Source organism: Chaetodon auriga, chromosome 23, assembly GCF_051107435.1.
Source record: "Chaetodon auriga isolate fChaAug3 chromosome 23, fChaAug3.hap1, whole genome shotgun sequence".
In the NCBI taxonomy this organism is placed as follows: Eukaryota; Metazoa; Chordata; class Actinopteri; order Chaetodontiformes; family Chaetodontidae; genus Chaetodon; species Chaetodon auriga.
The window spans coordinates 1,098,786-1,122,877 of NC_135096.1; the positions used below are offsets into that span (position 1 = coordinate 1,098,786).

General features: G+C 39.9%; 1 protein-coding gene across 1 annotated transcript in view; it reads right to left on the bottom strand.

Moving 5' to 3' along the window:
* The window catches only part of LOC143316276 (uncharacterized), a 39,730-nt gene that overhangs the window by 11,242 nt on the left and 4,396 nt on the right, over positions 1–24,092 (bottom strand). Inside the window, exons 7-10 of the mRNA XM_076724155.1 lie at positions 17,424–17,597; positions 16,812–16,985; positions 15,881–15,927; positions 15,166–15,712 (exon numbers count right to left, since the gene is read on the bottom strand). Of these exons, the coding sequence (XP_076580270.1) occupies positions 15,166–15,712; positions 15,881–15,927; positions 16,812–16,985; positions 17,424–17,597 (942 nt within the window). The remainder of the gene's footprint in view (positions 1–15,165; positions 15,713–15,880; positions 15,928–16,811; positions 16,986–17,423; positions 17,598–24,092) is intronic.

Sequence of the window (24,092 nt, forward strand, 5' to 3'; positions counted from 1 at the left end):
GCCCCCATAGAAACAGTGGTGAGGGAAGCCAAAGAGAATGCAAGAAAGGAAGATGAAACAGAGGGAGCAACACAAAAGAATACCCATTTCTGTGAGTCTGTGGTGGAGATTCTTTTAGATTATGCAGGTACTGTTCCTCTTTGGTCAGGTGTTATGCTGAAACATCTTGGAAAAACAAGAGACAGTAATGCCATAGTTGAGAACTGGTTTCGCACCACAAAAACTGTGGTTCTGGCATCAAAGCTGCATAGAAGAGCTGGAGATTTTCTGCAGCTCCAGCATGAGTTTGTAGTGGGAAGAATAAAAGGAACATTAGTCAATAAACAGGTACCACTGACAAAACAGCCAAGCAGCAATGAAGATGGAGAGAAGATTGATGGTCCAGACTCTCCTCCCCTATCACAAGAGGAGAAATGGAAGAAGCGAAGTACTCGGAAGACAAAATCAAAGTACTTTAACTCCCCTCCTCCAGTCAGTCATTTTGTGGCAAAACCAGCAACAGAGGCCAGCAAAAAAATGTAAGGTCAAAGAGTCACATCAAAGGTGCAACAACACACCCACCACCACCACAAGAAAAGGGATGCTGTCCATTTTGGGGAGGAGAAGGGACTATAAAGCAGCAAACAGTGTCCATGACAAATACATGTACAGTGGACAACCTCCTGTACATGCTTCATTTGGCTATTAAGAGGAGACCTGGGATTAAAACTGACCTCAATGCAAATGCCAAGTTGAGTGATTGGATTTCCATCCTACTAGAAGTCCACGAACTGTTTGACAAGAAGAAGTGGTCCCAGGGTAAATTATTGTGGCTAAACACCATTGGGCGCTTCAAAGGGACCTCATGGGATGCATATGGGACAGAGGAAGACATGGTTGCATGTCGTCTTGAATTCCTCATGACAACAGAAATCCTGCAACGGTGCAAGAATGCAGCTTGTCCTGTCTGGAGAAGAAGAGTCAACTGTGTTGATATCTTGGAAGGATTTTTTTATTCTGTAGAATTAAAATTTATGCATGTTTTTTGTAAATCAAATGACTGTAATTGTGGAAAAATAGTATAGTTTCTTCTAAAACTACGAATACTGCTTCATATACATTAACAAATATAGAGTCTGGTCATATTTAATTTCATCTTCATAGCTTACAAGCGTTTTGTTTATTTGTTTCAAGGTGTGAAGACTTTAGTACTTTACGGACAGATATTGACAGGTGGATGACTGCATCCCTCACAGCTCCTTGCAAAAGGTAAGTATACAGTATGCAAACAGGTGTTTCATTCATACAAATCATTCTCAAATGCAGTTAGACAGATCTACTGCCTAATAGTCTGTTTACTAGTATTTATTCTTTTATACCTTTTATCTCATCAGAGGCCCTGTCCCGTGTACTGAAAGTGAGCAAGCACTGCAGCGTGTCTTTATGAATGGACAGCCATGTCTTCTACTGGTCTCAGTGACACACAAAGACAAGCTCAGTCACAAGCTGCATCCTACAACCTTGCCACACCTGGTGACAATTCTTGGTGGGAAGTAAGTACTGTAAAGACTTTACAATTCACTGTGTCACACTTGAATAATTTATTGTCACTGCTTTTATTTGTTTTTGTTATTCTAATGTAGTTTCAATTAATTTGTGACCATCACATTTTTCTACTATACTCTCATCACCCACAAAGGTACGAGCCAGCTGCAGTGACGTACCACCTGGGCACAAAAAATCACTTTGTGGCATTCCACAAACTGGGCACTGAAAAAGGCTGGCATTTTTTTGATGCCCTTGAAGAACTCCTCAACCCTGGCAAGGGAGATGTTGTCATCAGTGACACATTTGTGAGGAAGAAACTTAAGGCTAAGTGTAATGTCAGACACATTGTCATGATCAGGGTAAGCATGGACATCTAATTATGGCACAAGATTGTCTTGACTTCTAAAACTAGTTTTCCTTTGTTTTCCTCTCCTTTTTCCAACATAAAACAACAATATTCATTGGTTCACAATCAAGAAACTGAAATCAATCAGTAATAACTATAACTACTGTTGATCAGATTTGCTTAGCTTATTGCTTATACTATCTTTCAAACTCTGGTGACATTCATTTATGGAGAAATTTGGTTTTAGTCCTCTTACATAATCTTATCAGAAAAATAATTTGTATTCTCCTTGCATTAGGACAAAGCAGCAGAAGCTGGTGAAACCAGGTGGCAAAAAAATGAAGAGCTTGTAACCTTCATTGTGGACCACAATGGTGCAGATGAAAAGCTAAAGGTAAGTCTCTACTTGACATGTAATAACTTTACCATTCCTATGGAACAGTTTTGCCACAAAAAATTACCAAATTACAGAGCAACACTTGACCTGATCCATTTATAAAGTATCACCCTGTGATATACAGTAATGTGATGTGTTAAACACCCATTAACCAATTATAGAGTTAGTGGAATTAGAGCTGCTTACTTTCTTGAGTAAGGCTTTATTCGTTTCTGCCAAGAACGCCATCTTTCAAATATGTACAAGACCACAACCAAATTGTGGAAACATGGGTCTTTGCAAATATGTTTGGAAAAGTGCTAAGGAGCAAAGGAGAATGAACTGAATATTACATGCATACATGTTTCATTATTTCCATAATTCATATTTTTCAGGCCATTCTTTCCACTGATGAGAAGCCCCACTTTTCTTTTAAAGATCTGTGGGTTCCAATCATCTTTGATGATGATATGCAGCTGGACAGGATTTCTGAGGTACCTGTCAGGCTTCCTTGACAGCTGTGACACCCTCTCTCCTGAAGTCTGCACCATGGTGTCCTCTGACAGGATCAAATATATCCTGAATGTCATGCTGTCAGAGGTAGGTCAACGGCTGTTTGACTTTCATTTATGAACTTAAATACATGAATGACAGTATTCCTATTCCTTGTGCATAGTACAATTAAGAGAAGTGTTGGTAGTTGAGATTTAACCTCAGAAGATGTGTACTTCTCTGTTCTATGAAGCACATATATTTCTGTTATTTTTAACCTTTCAGCTCAGTACACTTTCAGACAAGTTACGCCAAAAAAATCCACGATCCACTAGATGTGAGTTATTGTAAAAAACATTTTTCTATTAGAAATAGTAACTACCTGTGCTCTAACGAAAATGATAAAATAAAAGGAAAAGGGAAATAAAATTGGAATAGAAAAAAGAGTGAAGGAAAATAGGACAACAACAAATCCATTGATTGAAGTGAGAGAACTGCAGGAATATGGAACAGAGGAGAAACAGAGAAGGTAGTGAGAGCAAGAGAATGGAAAACTTTAAATGTTGCCTTTAACATAAAAGCAGAATCACAGACTCATGAAAATTAAGTATTAGGAACATAGTTTACTTTGTTAGCAGGTATTGTACAAGACGCTAACAAACGGAACAGCTAAAAGGTCCAAGCAGGCAGGAAAAAGCTTTAAAAAAACAAAGATTGTTAACTAGTAACAATCTTTGTTGCAGGAAGGCAGAATCCAGCAAAACAAAGGGGCAGCAGCCTTACACATTATAATAAATAATTTTATCCTGGTATGCTATTGATGTACTTATAACACACCTTTATAAATTAAAAGTAAAGCTATCAAACACCTGAATTAATTTCCTATTTGTAAAGTATGTCTAGGAGACAGAATACACTATGTTACAAATGATTTGCAGGTCTACATTGTAAACTCTGGATAGTGGGGTAGGATCAGGATCATGTCTGCAGGTAGGTAGGAGTTCAGGTGACGAGCAAAGGAAGGAACACAGTTAGGACAACTGGTGGCCAGGAAAACGAGAGCAGGGTCTGAAATAATGGCAGATGTTAGTAAAACCAACAAACTGATTAATCATCAAATATTCATAAGTGTGATGAGTACTGACAGAAAAGGTTTACTGTACATGTCCTCATATTGTTCAAATGAAAAATAAGCACACTAACAGCTAAAGTGGTTCTACCAAAGGCAACAGTAAAGGCTCTTCAGGAGGTGAGGAAACTGGCAGTGACAGAAGCTGTGGGAGCGGTGGAACATGGGCGGATGGAGGAAAGGTAAGAGCAAATCAGAATTTTTTTTGGTATATTTCCCAAATGACCAATCTGCGAAGATGTGTTTAATGTTTCTCAAGAGGTAAACATAACTTTTCTACTTTTGTTTTGAAGTGAGAGAGAAGAACTATTTATGTCACTCAGGAACGAGATGGAGAGACGTGGGATCGTCTGAAAATAAAAATGTTAATACGTGATGTAATATACTGAAATTATTTATGTATTTGTTTTTATCTAATGAAGTATTTTGACTTATTTGTTTCTTGCTTGTTTGATCATTTAATTTTGTTTTGTCATATCTAGATCCTTTCTCCATTGCATGTTTGTTTTGTGCTATATATCTGCAATTCCCAATGTCTCTGTTTCATGTTTATCACGCTATCTCACCAATAATAAAAAAGAAAATAATAAAAAAGAAAATAAAGATGTTAAGAAAGACTGAACTGAGCCTTTTTTTTGCACTTTCACAAATAGAATAAAGGTTTCACAAATCAGAGACTGTGTTTTTATGAATGTTTAGGCTCTGAAGAATAATTCAGTCCAGGTTTGAGGAGTCTAAGTCTTGTGGTTTTATATCAGGAACAGGTCTAATGTGATGTAGATCAGAAAAAGACATAGAAATACATCTTTTACATTTTACTGTGAGTTACACATATTAGAGAGTAGATCTACAATTATAATAAATAAAATCCTGGTTTTTAGATGAATTAAATACCGTTGCAATCGAGGGTTGATTCTCTTTTCATCCTCCTACAATGTTTCACGCTCTCAGTTCATGAGTAGGGAAAACGACTGAATACCGCCATCTACAGGCGTCATGACACTTTTAAGGTGGACCGGAAAATTCCAATCAGAAGCTGTGAATCGGATGCCAACTTCAACCTTGTATGAATCTTCCTGCCTATTGCACGGTTTACGAGTGAAATTATCAGTTTGAGACACTTTATGGATCAAAATTAGACTTTAATCAATTTATAAATTGTGTTATTTAGCGTATAAATCTGCCCATTGTATAGATCCAGTCACTTTTCTGCTGTTTTGGTAACCCTCCTCCCGGCCAAGTGCATTTGTTTTCAGTGAAGCCTTTGAGAAATCAATGTCCCATGTCTGTAACATTTGTTATTCAGCTTTGGCTTTTTTCTCACTCAGGTGCAATTAAGAGAGATCATCAGCACTGCACAAAATGTGGTGTCAATGCTGAATAAGCGTGTGTCAGGGAATGTCAGGCTGTTAGCTCAGGGACAAGCAGGAGAAGCTGCGCAGTCAGGTCTGAGGCCGCAGCAGGCAGTGCAACGCCCGGGAGTGAAACAAGCAATGGCGCGGGAGGATACATGAGTCATTTGTCTGGACAAACATTCGGACAGACTAGGTCCCTGATTCTGATTGAAGCAGAACGCAAGAAAACAGCTGCAGATGTTTTAAATTCTATTATTTACCTCAGAATATTTTCAGGAGCTTCAGATCATCATCATGTAAACTATTGCATTAAACAAATTAAATTTAACGCAACATAATTATTTCATCAGAATGTAGACGTCTTCTGAGTGAAGTTATTTCGCGTTGATGGAACATAAAATATGAGAATAATAGTATGCCATCTTTTTAGATGGATTTAGATCTTTTCCAGGATTCTTTAATAAGGAGACAAGAGGCAAAAGGCAAAAGGCGTTTTGCAGCTTACAAGTCAAAAGAATATGGGAAGAGTTTTTTGGTGAATGTATTCCTTCTTGATAAACAATATGAAAAGACACTAAAAGAGGAACTGCCTCTCATGCTGGCTGGCCTTGGAAAATGTACTCTAACCATCTCTGAAAACATGACACATTCAGAGGTACGCTACCATTCATTTACTGCCGTGTGTCAAGTCACATCTAAAGAGAACACACATCTAAGAATTCATCTTCAGGCATAATTGAATTCACATTTGCATGATGAAATACACGGTGTTTCATAAATGTAAGTCATTGCAATAAAGCTTTAACCATGCTTTTATCTCTTAAGTTTTCAGATTTGCTTGTGAGTGCATATCCAAGACTGGCAAACATCTGTGGTGGCTGGATGCTGCACAAGTCCACAGGTATGTAGGCGTATACACTGGATTTACGCTGTTTCAAAATACTCTGCCTCCCACTGTTTGCTACAGGGGAGAACAATAAGGTATATTCTTACATTTTAAACTACTTTTAATTGAACATGAACATCTTTTGCAAGAAGTACAGTGTTGAATGTAGCACTGAAATGCACTTCCTTTTTCTTAAAGGTGGATGCAGCCTTCCTCCTGGAAAGGAGTCGCCCTGTCTTCAGTGAGATTGGTTCTGCCGAGCACCAGACGGAAGTAAACATCATGAACTTTCTCCAGGACTACCTTCAGGAAATTGAGGATTCTGGTATGTTTTAGCCAAGATGAAATATAATGTGACCTCTAGGATAACACAGTTTCATGAAACGAGACATGGAGGGCTAACAGATGGATGACTTGCATAGTTATGTTGGCAATAGCTAGAGGTGTCTGAACAGTTGCCACACCATAAAGCCTGTCGTCCAGCCACAACAAATGCAATTTTTGTCAAAATCTCCATGTAGTTTCTGCTTTGATTTATCACTTGAGAGCCCAGACAGGATTCAACTCAGGATTTTGTTGAATTCACTTTGATTGAGGACACCTGCCTCTCCATCTGTACACACTCATTTCCTATCAATGCGTGTTGGTACCTCAGCATCTTTCCTGGTGTTGTTGTGCTTTCTTCTCTCATAGGTTCCCGTGGATCATGGCTGTGCATGTAATGTGGATGATGGACATGGTCCTCTCATGTTTATGTCCCAGTTTCATACTAGGCTGACAGTAAGTTGTTTTAGTGATCTTGTATGATTTAGTGGTCATTACGTGTCTCACTGTTTCGGATGGACTGGTGGATCAGATGCAGATGATCATCAAATGCAAATCTGGGAGATCCACACACTGAAGCTGATGTTTGGGTCACAGGTGTTTTTTATGCACACAGAATGTATTCTGTAGGCTTCTTCTTATGTTTAAAGGCTTTCTATACATATATAAAGGGAACAAATATTTTCTAAATCAATGTAATGGGGAAACTTAAATGTATATCTCTCAACACAAACGGCCTAAATAATCCAATAAAAAGGAAGAGAATACTCCAAAAACTTAAGAAAGAAGGAGGAGAAATTATTTTTCTCCAGGAAACACACCTGAGTAAGGTGGAACATGCAAAACTGGAGAAATTAGCCTCAGCACAGGTGTTTTCCTCCTCCCACACAACAGCTAAACGAGGAGTAGCAGTTCTCATTAAAGATAATCTCATGTTTAAAAAAGAAAAATGTATCAGAGATAAGGAAGGAAGGTATGTATTTGTAATGGGGGAAATAGAAGAACAACACATAATGCTTATCCACCTGGAAAAGAAGTTGACCTCCTGAAAAGGATTCTAGATCTGCTAATGACTGAAGCGAAGGGAATAACTATAATGGGGGGAGATTTCAACCTGGTGGTGAACCAGAAGGTTGACACTCAAAGTGGAATAAAACATAAATCACAACAAGCAGCAAGTTTAATGAGAAAAGCTCAAATAGAGTTGGGGCTATTAGACGGCTGGCGTTGTTTACATCCACAGGAAAAGGCCTTCACCTTTTATTCTGATGCACAAAAGGTTTATTCTAGATTAGATTATTTTTTTATGTTCAAAGATGAAATTTCAAATGTCACAAAATGCAAAATATTACCTATAACTATAGCTGACCATGCACCAGTTTTAATGGAATTAAATTTGAAGAGGGAACCAGGAGAAACGGTATGGAGCTTAAATAACTCCTCACTTGGGGATGAACGTTTTAAGGAAAAAATAATAAATAGGATGAAGTCCTATTTGGAGATAAATGATAATGGGGGAGTAACATCTATAATACTGTGGGAAGCTGCTAAAGCAACATTAAGAGGAGAAATAATAGCATATTCTTGCTGGAAAAAGAGGCAAAGAGAAAAAGAAAAGAGGGCGTTGGAAAATAAAGAAATTACAAGAAGAGCATGAAAAATGGATGAAGAAAGATATACAAACACAATTAATTGTAGAAAAAAAAAAAAAAAAAAAGCTTTGGAAACAGTAGAAGTACAAGAAATTGAAAAGAAACTCATGCTCTGTAGGCAAACATACTATGATAACAGTCCAAAAGCACTGAAGATATTAGCAACTAATTAAAGAAACGGAAAGAAAAAACTGCAGTAACCACCATTATAGATAAAAACTTCATAAGTAAGAGGGGCAAGTTGGAAATAGCTTCATGTTTTAGGGATTACTATCAAAACCTCTATACCCCAGAAGAAGCAGAAGTAGACAAGCAGGAAATGAAAAAGTACTTGGAACTCTTAAACCTCCCAACAGTGACGGATAAACTGAATGATGGTTTAGGACAGTCAATAGGAGAAACAGAAATTCTAATGGTAATTCAGAAAAGCAACACTGGAAAAAGTCCTGGGAGTGACGCTTTCACTTGTGAATTCTATAAGGAATTCAGGTACTTATTTTCTCCCATTCTATGCAGAGTTTTTAATGAAATTCTACAAACAGGAAACTGGCCAGTCTCATGGAATTCAGCAATTATTACTGTAATACCTAAAGAAGGAAAAGATTTAAAACACTGTTCATCTTATAGACCCGTGTCCCTCCTAAATGTAGATCGAAAGGATTTGTCAAAGACCGTCTTTTAAGTGACAATGTTCGACGTACTCTTAATGTAATTGACTGTACAATAAAAACAAAACAACAAATGCTAACATTGATGCTAGACGCTGAAAAGGCCTTTGATCGGGTGTCATGGCCCTTTTTATTTGGAGTTTGCCAGACATTTGGCTTCCACCAAACTTTTATTGATTTGATGAAGAATATGTATAAAGAAGCAAAAGCAAGAGTCAGAGTGAATGGGATCCTTTCTAAGACTTTTAATTTAAAAAGAGGAACAAGACAGGGAGACCCATTATCCCCACAACTATTTGCTTTATACACAGAACCATTAGCGGAGAGGATTCGGGCAAGTGAGAAGACAAAGGGTCTCAAAATTAAGGAAGATGAACAGAAATTAGCAATGTACGCGGATGATATCATGGTGTACCTCACAGATATACATAATTCATTGCCTGCGTTACTGGATGAAGTTGGAAACTATGGAATACTGTCTGGTTATAAGTTAAATTTAAATAAAAGTGAAGCTATGGAAATTGGTACCCCTTTGGAGAGAAACTTTAAAAAACAGTTTGACTTTAAATGGGACCAGAATAAAGTGAGATATCTAGGCGTTATCATACCCAATAATTTAGACCTGATATATCATTGTAATTTCGAGAATCTGGAGAATTTAGTAAAGCAAGATCTGAATAGGTGGAAAATCTTACCTCTCACATTATTTGAAAAGATAAATACCATTAAAATGAATGTTTTGCCATGCTTTTTGTTTCTATTTCAGAATGTGCCTACATACATACCACCCACAAGTTTTAATGTTTGGGATGGGCTGCTTAGAAAATTTTTATGGGACGAAAAGAAGCCAAAAGTGAAACTTAAAATTTTGCAACAAAAAAAAAGAAAAAAGAAAAGAAAGAGGGGGACTTGCATTACCAAATCTAATTAACTACTATTACTCAGCACAGGTGAAACCAATTTTAATATGGATGAATAATGAGATGAGACCCAAATGGAAACTCATTGAGTTTCATTTGGCTGAATCACTCAGTACTTTGATTTTCTCAGTTTCGAGAAAAGCACAGATTAAAACACAAAGTTATTCTGTACATAACACATTTAAAATCTGGAGAAGAATATGTAAAATAACCAAAGTTAAGGAACAGGAAATCACTTGTTTAAGAGAGATAGCCTGGGATCCAGATTTTATTCCAAATAGTATTGATGATGTTTTTAAAAAATGGGAGAGTAAGGGCCTCACAAGATTCTGTCAAATGTACAAGGAAGAGGCAATGGATTCTTTTGAAAATACAGTAAATAGATATGGTTTAAACAAGAATCACTTTTACAGATATTTGCAAGTGAGAAACTATTTGAAGGAAAAAGTCCAAATTACATCTCTTGGAGATCTCCATCCCATTCTGAGACATATGATAAAGGCCAATCAAAAGCATAATTTGAAAAATATAACTGGACAAATGTATCAAATATTTCAGGATTACAGAACCGAAGACAGAAATAACATGAAGGATAAATGGCAGATAGAACTGAAAACATCTATATCAGATGACGAGTGGAATCAGAGTCTTAAAGATCATTTCTCAAACATAAAATTGCCTTCTGCCAAGAATATGCTTGGAAGATAAATATACGGTATTTTAGAACACCAGTGATGTTAAGCAAATATACACAGAATAATTCTAGCTGCTGGAGGGAATGCGGGGAAGACAAAGCGGACCACACTCACATATTCTTTACATGTAAAAAAATAGAAATTTATTGGTCAGAAGTCATACACATAATAGAACAGATGTTTGGGAAATTGGGCCAATTTAATAAACACACTTTATGGTTGGGAATAGGTTTTAATGGCCTTCGAAAGGATGACAAATATTTATTTTGGATTCTGAGAATTACAGCACTCAAACAAATAACAAGAATCTGGAAAAAGTTGTAAGCCCCCTAAATAAATAAATGGCTAGAGACTGTAGAGAATATTTATAGGATGGAGAGGGTAACTTATAGAATTAATAAGAAAGAAAAGTTGTAGGAAAAAAGATGGGCTCGTTTTAAATCAAAGTAACTAGATATATCCTCTGCATACTTCGGAAGCCCTGAAAGGCAAGGTGGAAAAAAAAAAATAAAACGGGCAATGTTTAAGTTTATCTCGTACGTACGAGATAGTATCTCGTACGTATGAGTTAGTATCTCGTACGTATGAGATAACTCGCAATTATTTTTTTTCACCTTGCCTCTCAGGGCCACTGGCTCAGTTATTTTGGAGGAAAAAAAAAAAAATCTGAAACGAGAGGTTTAACCTTCTCAGTTACTTTAACTACAAATATCTGCTGTAAACCACAATGGGACTGAGAGATTTCTCCATAAAATATTTATATCACATAATTTTATATAGAATTATGAATGAAAGCTCCATGTGACAACACGTAGCTGTTCCGCCACTGACAGTATGCCACGTCATCCAGACTGACCTGCCATGCAAAAGTGAGCTGCAAGCGGCTCAAACATATTTGTAATCATTTTTATCAGGTGTTTGTCTTTTTCAATCGATGCTTTAAAGTAGTGGGCTAATGCACGTCATGTAGCCTACTGACTCTTGCGACAACAGATTTTAGATTCAGATCGTGGTCGATTTGTTTTTTTTTTGTTGTTGTTGTTTGTTTTTTTTACTGTGGTAACTAAGTGGCGTGCTCTGATTGAGTGGAGATGCAATCTATATCTATCGATCTATCGATCTATCGATCTATCTATCTATCTATCTGAGAATGTCTTTTTATTTGCGTTATGTCGGTTTGTGTAATTTATGGTACCACTCAATAGGCTCTGTGCGCAAGCCTCGTGACGTACTTCCGATTCCGCCTGAAATCGGCAAACCAGTTTCCGGTTTACTTCCCTCTCCAGTCAAAACAGTGCTAAAATAAATACAAGGAATGAAAAATGAATCAACATCCACGAAAGAAGACGAAGTATAATGTGAGAGGGACTTTTAAGTTCCAGAAGATGGTGAATGGCTCTAATGAGCACTGTTGTGTACCACTTTGTGCCGGCTCAAGTCGCTATAACAGCGAGCTTAGCTTCCACTGCTTCCCGAAGGACACCGAACTTCGTGCACAGTGGCTGCAGAAAATATGCAGGACGGGATTTTCGGTAACTCAGCATACGAAGGTATGCAGCCGACATTTCGAAAATGCCCAAATTCGAAATACCCCCAAAGGTAGACGGGTTTTAGCAGCAAACGCAGTGCCAACACTGTTTGAATGGAACAGTTACACAGCAACCAAGACAAGAGCCGGTGTTTGGGATCGCCGCCCTCGACTGACATCAAGCCCAGAAACATCACCTGTGCCCTGATCTTTGTCTGACACTGAAATGGACATAAAGTCAACACAGTTAGCACAACAAGTAACAGTAAAGAACATACAAAGCAAACACAAAACTAAAAAAATTAGCACGTTGCTAACGTCAGCTAGTCAGCTAACGTCACCAATAAATCACTTATCCTCGTACTGGTGAACGTAACTAGAGATGTAGAGACGAAACCCTTTTTCCCGTTTGCTCTTCGGAGCAGGGGAGTGGGCATCCACGATACGATGAACATCGTTGATAGATATCTTTGACAGATTTTGCAGGCATCTTGTAAAGTTCATTGTGATGACTAGCTGACATTAGCAACGTCGTACACACTTACGTACTTTTGCATGGCAGGTCAGTCTGGATGACGTGGCATACTGTCAGTGGCGGAACAGCTACGTGTTGTCACATGGAGCTTTCATTCATAATTCTATATAAAATTATGTGATATAAATATTTTATGGAGAAATCTCTCAGTCCCATTGTGGTTTACAGCAGATATTTGTAGTTAAAGTAACTGAGAAGGTTAAACCTCTCGTTTCAGATTTTTTTTTTTTCCTCCAAAATAACTGAGCCAGTGGCCCTGAGAGGCAAGGTGAAAAAAAATAATAATTGCGAGTTATCTCGTACGTACGAGATAGTATCTCGTACGAGATACTAACTCGTACGTACGAGATACTATCTCGTACGTATGAGATAAACTTAAACATTGGCCGTTTTATTTTTTTTTTCCACCTTGCCTCTCAGAGCTTCCGTAGCATACAGTAGAGATGAAGCAAAAAAAAAAAAAAAAAAAGGAAAAAACTACTTACCGTTTATGCGCGCATTTATATTACTGTTGTATTTGTTGTAATTGCGTGTGTATTTTTTGTACTTTTGGGGTATTTGTGTATATGTATTTTGAGTTTTGGTAACCCAGTAGAAAACAGTTACTGTTGTTGTTCCCCTTAAAATATTATTTTTTTTATTAATTAACCCTCTTTAGTTATTATTCTGTCAGTAACATTAATTTCGCACACTCTCAGTTCTTATTTGTTGTATTATATTGATGGTTTGTGAGAGAAAGTAGTCCCACCCTCTTCTCGCGAGAGTTACAGTGCGGAGGGAGAATGCAGAGTAGTGCGGCGCGGAGTCAGAGCTACAGAGCCAGAGCAGCGGTACGGGCAGAGGGAAATCACGGAAGAGAAAGTCAATAGGAAGTCACAAAAACAGCGGTTGTTAACTCACTTATCAACACAGAATAAACCGTGAAAGTGTACCTACCTGCAGCAGAGAGGTGGTCGAGGATCTGTGGGTTATTATTTTTGGCAGAGACTTGGCTAGGTTTTTGAGACCCTATAGAAACCTTTAGAGATGGATCTGGATTCTCCTGGCTGAGGGAGATGGCGAGCCAGTGAAGATTTTCCTTGCCAACGGAGTAGGGAACCAGCACCTGAGCCGGAAGAGGACATCCAACCACTTCTTCACCTTAATTGTTGGTGTCTGTGGTAGGACCACCACACACACACCTGACGTGTGACCCCTGACTCTTTGAACCTTCCTTTGACTTGACATACACACAAAGCGCACTGACTAACAACGACAAGACATTAAAGGAACATTCAAGAACATTGAAAACATCAGAGGAACATACAAGGAACATTAAAGGAACATTCAAGGAACATTCAAGGAACAATTAAAGGAACGTTACTGTTCCAATGGGACACTTTTATTTGGTTTTGTACTGGAAAAGGAAAACTGTGAACCACTGAGTGATCAGATGCCATTGCACTGAATTTTATTTTATTTTGTTTTATTTTTTTAAATTTTTTTTTATTTTATTTTACTTGATTTTATTTTATTTTATTTTATTTTATTTTACTGTTAATATAGTTGACTGCTTCCAACATACCTTGTGGCTCCATTTAGTTATTGTGTCTGTCATTTCCTCTTTAAACCCTCCTCCACGAACCTAGTCTCTGGTCCAAACTCTGAAGTAACTAGCGGGTTACATTATGAAAGGTTATGTTTGACTGTGCCACACGGGTGAAAGATAACAAAAAACTAAATATTGTGTCAAGTTATTTAAATAACAGGATGTGTATTGTAGGAATGTCGTATACTGTACTGACACAATAAAGTATAAAAAAAAAGTTTCCTTTTTTCAGTTGTTTCTCATGTACCGTTGAAGTTTGAAGACTTTTCTAAAAGTCTTTGACAGATTTGTTTAACAACGATTTCCAAACTTGTTTTTCTGCTTTCGAAGATGAAACTGGACTCCAAATCAAAGTTTGAGTCACAAACAGTATCACGACATGTTATCAGACACCAAAACCTCTGCTGGTCAAACTGAAGACTTGTTGGTGGTAATAAAGTTGTTTGAATGAAGTGGACGTCTGCTGACAAGGTCCACGTCCCTCAGGTTGTCTCTGGTGTTGAGGAAACCTGTGCTGCTCTCGCTGTGGTCACTTGTCTTGGATTTTGAAGGTTGCTGTCTCCTTCCTCATGTCTTAATACGTCAACAAACAGTTCAAGTGTTATCAGCCATCAGGAATTAGTTTGTGCTCACTTGATTCTTGGTTCAGCTTGATGTTGTTGAGTAAAATGAACCATGAAAACACAACATGAAGTGAAACAATCAAGATGATATCTGATATTTTAACAGTTATCCGTCTCCTTGATTTCTAATAATCTGTATCAGCCCTGAAAAAACTGTATCGGTGGACCTCTAGTCCTGATCTGAGAGACACAACAAACACTCACAGCAACATTCAGCTTTGATTAGAACAAGATCCAGAATTGAAATCAACACACAGCTGAAGGTTCAAGTCAACAGCGTTTCCACAGTTTAATGATCACAGCTTCCATCTTTAAAGGACTGGAAGTGGAAGAAGTTCACAAAGTAAATGAGGAATCTTCTCAATCATTTTCAACAAAGTTCATTGATCAATTTATTCCAATAACCTGAAAGACTGATGTGACTGAGATCCTGCACAGACTCAACTGATCTGTTCAGCAGTGTTTCTCTAACAGGAGACTCTCCCTCCTACAGAGGACACAGAGACACTGAGGAACCAGACCTGGACCAGGACAAGGACCAGAGCCCAAAGCCAGGATAAAGAGGTTCAGTGAATGTGGTGTTGAAGGTGTGGAGGTGGATCAGTGAGTCAGAGGAGACTCTGTAGAAGGACAGAGTGCCAGCAGGACAGTCCACATACACTCCTACTCTGTGAGAGACCGAGGAGGAGGAGGAGGAGGAGGAGGAGGAGGAGGAGGAGGAGGAGGAGGAGGACGTTGTTCTGTTATTGTGACAGACAGAGAAACGACCATCAGAGCAGTCCAGTCTCCAGGACTGATCATTCTCTCCAAACAAACACTTTCTACTATCTCCTTTCCTTCTGATTCTTCTGCGACTCACTGATACATGAACTTTTCCTCTACACTCGACCTCCCAGTAGCAGCGACCAGTAAGACCAGTTCCACACAGAAGCTGAGGCCACCGGTCAAACCTGTCTGGATGATCAGGATATGACTGATCCTCCTCCTCATACGTCATCGTCCTGTTGTTGTCAGACAGTTTGATGTTTCTGTTCACTGTGTTTGTGTCCAGTTTGAGTTCACAGGAATCTGATGGAGAGAAGAAGAAGAAAAGAGCTGCAGTTATTGATCCATCATCTCCTGATTGATGGACAGTTTGATGATGACATCAGAGATGTGAATGAGTGATGTCACAGTTTGAAGATGGCTGAATGTGCTCTGCTTTGTTTTCATCAGTCAAATTAAAGACACACTTACACTTCCTCAGACCTGGTCTCAACCATCGGACTCCAGCAGGCTCCACCCTGAAAGGAGGAGGGGGGTCAGAGCAGCACCTCCTCTTTCAGCATGCAAACATGGACGTTACATCACTCTCATACACACAAACACAATATGTTGATCCGGCCTGCTTCTCCCTGCTGCCCCGAAACCTCTTCAGCTCTGCTCAGACACTGACAGCGACACTGATTCTCTCTCATCATTAAATCTGCCTTCATCAGCTCATTTCCTCATTTCAATCTGTTGCTGACTTCTATTCGAAACGGCTTCACTCATTGATCACTCTCTCGCTCTCCCACCTGTGATGATCAATAATCAATCTGACTTTGTCTTCACTCAACAAACCAACAGAGCTTTAATCATTGATTATTGGACACGGTTCTCCTCGTCATGTCCCATATGTGACCATGCTTCATGTGTTCATTAGAAGTGTGAATACTGTCAATAAATTCAATATCTGAGACAAGTCATCATGACTCTGTTGTATGGAAATCTTTTCATGTCAAACTTCCTGAAGTTCACCAGAACAAGAAGAGCCACTTGATGTCTGTACATGGAAATATTTACAAGCCATGTTTGCTGTGAAGACCATGTTCAGTCCAAATGTTCTCCACTGATGAAGGAACACTCCAACATTTTGAGGAAAACACTGGAATGAAGCATCTCAAAAGTCCTGCTCTGTCATCATGTTTGTTCCTGGAGATGTTCTCCTTGAGACCTCCAACACAAATATGTCCTTTTCATGTTCAACCAGTGTTTCATGTTGTGATCAAAGGACAAAGGTTTCCTACATGTGTGATTGTTCATGTCTCACTCACATCCACCATCAACCAAAAAGACAGACAACATGTTTCCAGCTCTTCCTCCTCTTTCACACTGACTGACTTTGGCTGCAGCAGCCTCTTCATACCTGAGAGTGTCCAGTCTGCAGTGAGGATCCTCCAGTCCAGCAGACAGCAGCTTCACTCCTGAGTCTCCTAGGTGATTGTAGCTCAGGTCCAGCTCTCTCAGATGGGAGGGGTTGGATCTCAGAGCTGAGGCCAGAGAAGCACAGCCTTCCTCTGTGATCAGACAGCCTGACAGCCTGAAAACACACAGAACAACACACATGGAAGATCATCTGAGGGTCCTGCTGTGTCCGTCAAATCATTGCTCTCAAAATGCAGAGATCTGATAGGCTGAGCAGCATCACGTGGGAGGATTTACAACACATAATAATTCTCAACAGTTTCTGTGTTTTAGGTCAACGACTTCACACTCGACACTTCACTTCCTGAGGTCCTCAGTGACACCTTTGTGGTAATTAATCATGACTGAATCAGGAATAAAGCGATGTCCACTAATCAAAGTCACATGACAACAAAACAGAAAAGAGGATTTCCATCTCAGCCAGACTTCATTAATAAAAGGAACATTGAGAGAAAACATCTGCCAATCAATGTTTGTATATGTCAAATGTGTGGACTTCTGAGGTTAAAGAAAGACGTCAACGCTTTCACAACAAACAGTAACTTGATCTGACCTGAGAGTTTCCAGTGCACAGTGTGGACTCTCCAGTCCAGCAGACAGCAGCTTCACTCCTGAATCCTGCAGGTTGTTGTTACTCAGGTCCAGCTCTCTCAGACTGGAGGACTGGGATCTGAGGACTGAGGACAGAACTTCACAGCTTCTCTCTGAGAGGTTACAGCCACTCAGTCTGAAGAAGAAGAAGAAAAAGAACATTTATTTTAAAATGTTGAGTCTCTTCTCAGCGTGTGTTCAAATCTTTGCTGTTCCATCATAAACATGTTGTAGATGTGACAATAAATCATCAGTGAATCACAAATAAACAGACATCCAGAAACCAACGTCACATGATATAAGAAATGAATCTGGGAGAAAATGAGGCTCATTGATATTTTGAGTTTTTGTGAAATGATGTTCAGAAATAATTTCACAGCCTTCAGTCGAACATCGTCTTTTGTGTGTATGTGAAAAAATAGTTTACACGAATCTGAATGTGTGGGTTTGATTTAAAAAATCTCACAAATGAAAGTTTAGCTGTCGAAATATTTTTCCATGTTTGAAAAGGTTTTGTGCAAACAGATAATCTGAATATATTGATATATTCAGAGGAACAGTTTGAGTCAGCCATAGAGGCTGTGTTCTGTGGAGCTCTGGTTGTGTCTGTGGTTGAGGCTGTCACAATCCCTCCTGATGGCCACACACATCAAGCACCACTTTGCTTCATTCTCTGGCGAGCTGGACCCAGACCCAGCTCTGAGACTGGACCAGCACCTACCAACAGCAGTCTGTCCAGCCATTGGATGGACCCTGCAGTCGCCATCTTCCCTGATGAGTCCTCTCTCTGGTCAAAACAAACCCCGCCCTGCCGCGTCAGTGATTTCTCCAGGCTCGGTGCGTGTGGAGGGGCAGCCGACGGCAGGTGGTGCCGTGGACTCCGGCCTGTCCACTCTGTCCAGCCCAGAGACACTCCGTCAGCAAAGGGTGGAGCAGCACCAGGCCAGGTGGGAGGGATGATCACTGCCTGATCTGAGAATTGGTTGTGGTCAGGATTACCCACTCAGGCCGGAGAGTGACAGGGACTGTGACAGCCAAAGAGGTCGGTGTGTTTCCCGGGAAAACTACAGCTCACAATCCACCGTATGAGCACTGCCGGCTGTTTGTTTTACAAAGCAAACAAGAGAAAAACACAACCAGAGGGTTGAACTCCAAACAGAGACCAATGGTCAGCAGGTCTGTTGAGCCGAGAACAGTTTTCAGTGTTATGAAGGCGTCTCTCTCTTAACATGGTTCGGTCTCTGTGGTAACTGATACTGCACACCTGACCTGCTCCAGAGGAGGTTCTGTTCACAGTTTCAGACTGAACTTTAATTCTTCTCCTGATGGTTTTCTCTATGAGGATCCAGACTCTCTGCTGAGGGAATACGTTCTGTCTGCAGACCTGCTGAGCCAGACGTTCAAAGCCGTGTGACCACAGCAGAACAAACCTGATGCTTCATGTTGTTTTCAGCCACAGGAACCTTCTTGCTTTTAGCTGGTAATCAATCATTTTGTCTCTGTTTGCTTCAGGTCGCATTAACACTTTAAATCTGACACAGCAGATCTTCAACACACTAAAAGAATGATGAAGGTACAGAATCTAAAGACCACTTTGGATTCTGGTTTTATGTTTGGTCCTGATTTACTGTCAGTGTCATTTGACACTGCTGGTACTGCAGCTAATAGAACAACTGATGAGTTTATTGGTATTTATCATCTGCTTGTAACTTTCTGTCAGCATGTCTCTCTTGTCTTATTTGCAGGAACAGTTTTGATGAACCAAATATCTCTTCTTTTGGAATCTGCACAGAGGCTGATGAAGGAAACCTCAGTGAACAAAGAAAGCTGTTTTGTCAAACTTAAATCGTAGTTCATCCTCCAGAGCTACAGATGATACAGCCTCAATGCTTGTCAATACAAACAGTAACTTGATCTGACCTGAGAGTTTCCAGTATACAGTGTGGACTCTCCAGTCCGGCAGACAGCAGCTTCACTCCTGAATCCCGTAGGTTGTTGTGACTGAGGTCCAGCTCTCTCAGACTGGAGGACTGGGATCTGAGGACTGAGGACAGAACTTCACAGCTTCTCTCTGAGAGGTTACAGCCACTCAGTCTGAAGAAAAAGAACATTTATTTTAAAATGTTGAGTCTCTTCTCAGCGTGTGTTCAAATCTTTGCTGTTCCATCATAAACATGTTGTAGATGTTCATTCGCTGTCTTCACGTCTGTAAGAACACAGTCATGTGTCCTTCATGAGGGGACAGTGTCAGACCTGAATCCAGATCCTGAGTCTCATGTTTAAACTTGCTGGATGAAGTTTAAAGTTTCAGACTCTTGAATGTGCAGTTAGAAATAAACAGGAGGCTCTGAGAAAGACTGAGTGCTGAAACAAATATATGAAGTGAATGATTTAAATGATCAGCAGTTTTCTGCCAGCATTCCTCTCTCATCTTATGTGCAGCAACAGTCTTGATTTTCCTCTTTTATTTTTTACATTCTCCAAAGCTCTCCATTATAACAATCTGTTCCTCTGGACTGAAGGAGGGGGGACATGATTGGTCCTTTTTGTGGTGACAAAGAGTCAAATGATGGAGCAAACGTCTCTTTTAATGACAACGTGCACAGAGCCTGATGAAGGAAACCTGAGTTAACAAAGGAAGCTGATAACCACCGTCGTGATGCCGTTATCTCTGGCAGGAGTTCATGTTTAGTTGAGGCAGCTCACACAGAGGAAGCCTGGCTTGGTCCAGTTTGTTTTGTCCTTCATCCCACTGAGCTTCACACGAGACAGCCTCTGTGCTGGACTCAAACTGCTGACTCATAGTCCTTCAGAATTCATGTTTCCCATGACTCAGCATTCTGATCAATAGTCAATTCATCACATTTAATGACCGATGCTGCACTTTGTGAAACCTCACTGTAGAAAATATTCCTGCACAGATTTTAATTACAGATACGCAAAATATTTCTACAGCGACAAAACTTTATGACACATCTGGAAACTTGAATTTGAGAGATTTTTTTTAAATTCACACTTTCAGACACGTGCACACATTTTTCTGACATGCACAGAAAAGATGATCTATAACTGCAGACTAGGAAATTATTTCTGATCATCATTTCACAAACTCAAAATCATCAATCTGTCAGAGATCTAAAAATAAAAAAAAGACTAAAAAATTGAAATCCTGACTTGAGAGAGACTGTTTAAATTAAATGAATCTCTAAATGTACAGAACTAACTTAAATCTGTCAATACAAACAGTAACTTGATCTGACCTGAGAGTTTCCAGTGCACAGTGTGGATCCTCCAGTCCAGCAGACAGCAGCTTCACTCCTGAATCCCGCAGGTTGTTGTTACTCAGGTCCAGCTCTCTCAGACTGGAGGACTGGGATCTGAGGACTGAGGACAGAACTTCACAGCTTCTCTTTGAGAGGTTACAGCCACTCAGTCTGAAGAACAAGAAGAAAAAGAACATTTATTTTAAAATGTTGAGTCTCTTCTCAGCATGTGTGCAAATCTTTGCTGTTCCATCATAAACATGTTGTAGATGTGACAATAAATCATCAGTGAATCACAAGTAAACAGACATCCAGAAACCAACGTCACATGATACAAAAAATGAATCTGGGAGAAAATTAGGCTCATTGATATTTTGAGTTTTTGTGAAATAATGTTCAGAAATAATTTCACAGCCTTCAGTCGAACATCATCTTTTGTGTACATGTGAAAAAACTGTATGCACGAATCTGAATGTGTGAGTTTGATTTAAAAAATCTCACAAATGAAAGTTTAGCTGTCGAAATATTTTTCCATGTTTGAAAAGGTTTTGTGCAAACAGATAATCTGAATATACTTCAGATATTTTCAGCAGTGAAGTTTCAGAGTCTGAGAGACTGAAACACAAATTTCCTATCTTTGTGAGTGACACTGAAGTTTGAAGCTAAAAGTTCACTGAGCTGTTAGGAAATAATTCACTGAGCGTCGCTCAGGCCACGCAGGCGTCCATTCATTGTCCTCATGTCTGTAAGAACGCAGCTGTGCTGCTGTTCCACTGACTGAAAGCTCAGAGTTGTGTGATATATTCAGAGGAACAGTTTGAGTCAGCCATAGAGGCTGTGTTCTGTGGAGCTCTGGTTGTGTCTGTGGTTGAGGCTGTCACAATCCCTCCTGATGGCCACACACATCAAGCACCACTTTGCTTCATTCTCTGGCGAGCTGGACCCAGACCCAGCTCTGAGACTGGACCAGCATCTGCCAACAGCAGTCTGTCCAGCCATTGGATGGACCCTGCAGTCGCCATCTTCCCTGATGAGTCCTCTCTCTCTGGTCAAAACAAACCCTGCCCACACCTGACCTGCTCCAGACGAGGTTCTGTTCACAGTTTCAGACTGAACTTTAATTCTTCTCCTGATGGTTTTCTCTATGAGGATCCAGACTCTCCGCTGAGGGAATACGTTCTGTCTGCAGACCTGCTGAGCCAGATGTTCAAAGCCGTGTGACCACAGCAGAACAAGCCTGATGCTTCATGTTGTTTTCAGCCACAGGAACCTTCTTGCATTTAGCTGGTAATCAATCATTTTGTCTCTGTTTGCTTCAGGTCGCATTAACACTTTAAATCTGACACAGCAGATCTTCAACACACTAAAAGAATGATGAAGGTACAGAATCTAGAGAACACTTTGGATTCTGGTTTTATGTTTGGTCCTGATTCACTGTCAGTTTCATTTGACACTGCTGGTACTGCAGCTAATAGAACAACTGATGAGTTTATTGGTATTTATCATCTGCTCGTAGCTTTCTGTCAGCATGTCTCTCGTGTGATTTGCAGGGACAGTGTTGATAAACCAAACATCTCTTCTTTTGGAATCTGCACAGGGGCTGATGAAGGAAACCTCAGTGAACAAAAAAATCTGTTTTGTCAAACTTAAATCGTAGTTCATCCTCCAGAGCTACAGATGATACAGCCTCTATGCTTGTCAATACAAGCAGTAACTTGATCTGACCTGAGAGTTTCCAGTGCACAGTGTGGACTCTCCAGTCCAGCAGACAGCAGCTTCACTCCTGAAACCTGCAGGTGGTTGTGACTCAGGTCCAGCTTTCTCAGACTGGAGGACTGGGATCTGAGGACTGAGGACAGAACTTCACAGCTTCTCTCTGAGAGGTTACAGCCACTCAGTCTGAAGAAGAAGAAGAAAAAGAACATTTATTTTAAAATGTTGAGTCTCTTCTCAGCGTGTGTTCAAATCTTTGCTTTTCCATCAGAAACATGTTGCAGATGTTCATTCCCTGTCTTCACGTCTGTAAGAACACAGTCATGTGTCCTTCATGAGGGGACAGTGTCAGACCTGAATCCAGATCCTGAGTCTCATGTTTAAACCTGCTGGATGAAGTTTAAAGTTTCAGACTCTTGAATGTGCAGTTAGAAATAAACAGGAGGCTCTGAGAGAGACTGAGTGCTGAAACAAATATATGAAGTGAATGATTTAAATGATCAGCAGTTTTCTGCCAGCATTCCTCTCTCGTCTTCTGTGCAGCAACAGTCTTGATTTTCCTCTTTCATTTTTTACATTCTCCAAAGCTCTCCATTATAACAATCTGTTCCTCTGGACTGAAGGAGGGGGGACATGATTGGTCCTTTTTGTGGTGACAAAGAGTCAAATGATGGAGCAAACGTCTCTTTTAATGACAACGTGCACAGAGCCTGATGAAGGAAACCTGAGTTAACAAAGGAAGCTGATAACCACCGTCGTGATGCCGTTATCTCTGGCTGGAGTTCATGTTTAGTTGAGGCAGCTCACACAGAGGAAGCCTGGCTTGGTCTAATTTGTTTTGTCCTTCATCCCACTGAGCTTCACACGAGACAGCCTCTGTGCTGGACTCAAACTGCTGACTCACAGTCCTTCAGAATTCATGTTTCCCATGACTCAGCACTCTGATCAATAGTCAATTCATCACATTTAATGACCCATGCTGCACTTTGTGAAAGCTCAGTGTAGAAAATATTCCTGCACAGATTTTAATTACAGATACGCAAAATATTTCTACAGCTACAAAACTTTATGACACATCCGCAAACTTGAATTTGAGAGGTTTCATTCATTCATTCATTCATCTTCTTTACCCGCGCATCCCATTTCAGGGTTGCGGGGGGCTGGAGCCTATCCCAGCTAGCAATGGGCGAGAGGCGGGGTACACCCTGAACCGGTCGCCAGCCGATCGCAGGGCTTTGAGAGGTTTCTTTTTTCTTAATTCACACATTCAGACACGTGCATACATTTTTCTGACATGCACAGAAAAGATAATCTACAACTGCAGACGGGGAAATTATTTGTGATCATCATTTGACAAACTCAAAATCATCAATCTGTCAGAGATCTGAAAATAAAGAGAACAGACTGAAAGATTCAAATCCTGACATGAGAGAGACTGTTTAAACTAAATGAATCTCTAAATGTACAGAACTAACTTAAATCTGTCAACACAAACAGTAACTTGATCTGACCTGAGAGTTTCCAGTGCACAGTGTGGACTCTCCAGTCCAGCAGACAGCAGCTTCACTCCTGAATCCCACAGGTTGTTGTTACTCAGGTCCATCTCTCTCAGACTGGAGGACTGGGATCTGAGGACTGAGGACAGAACTTCAAAG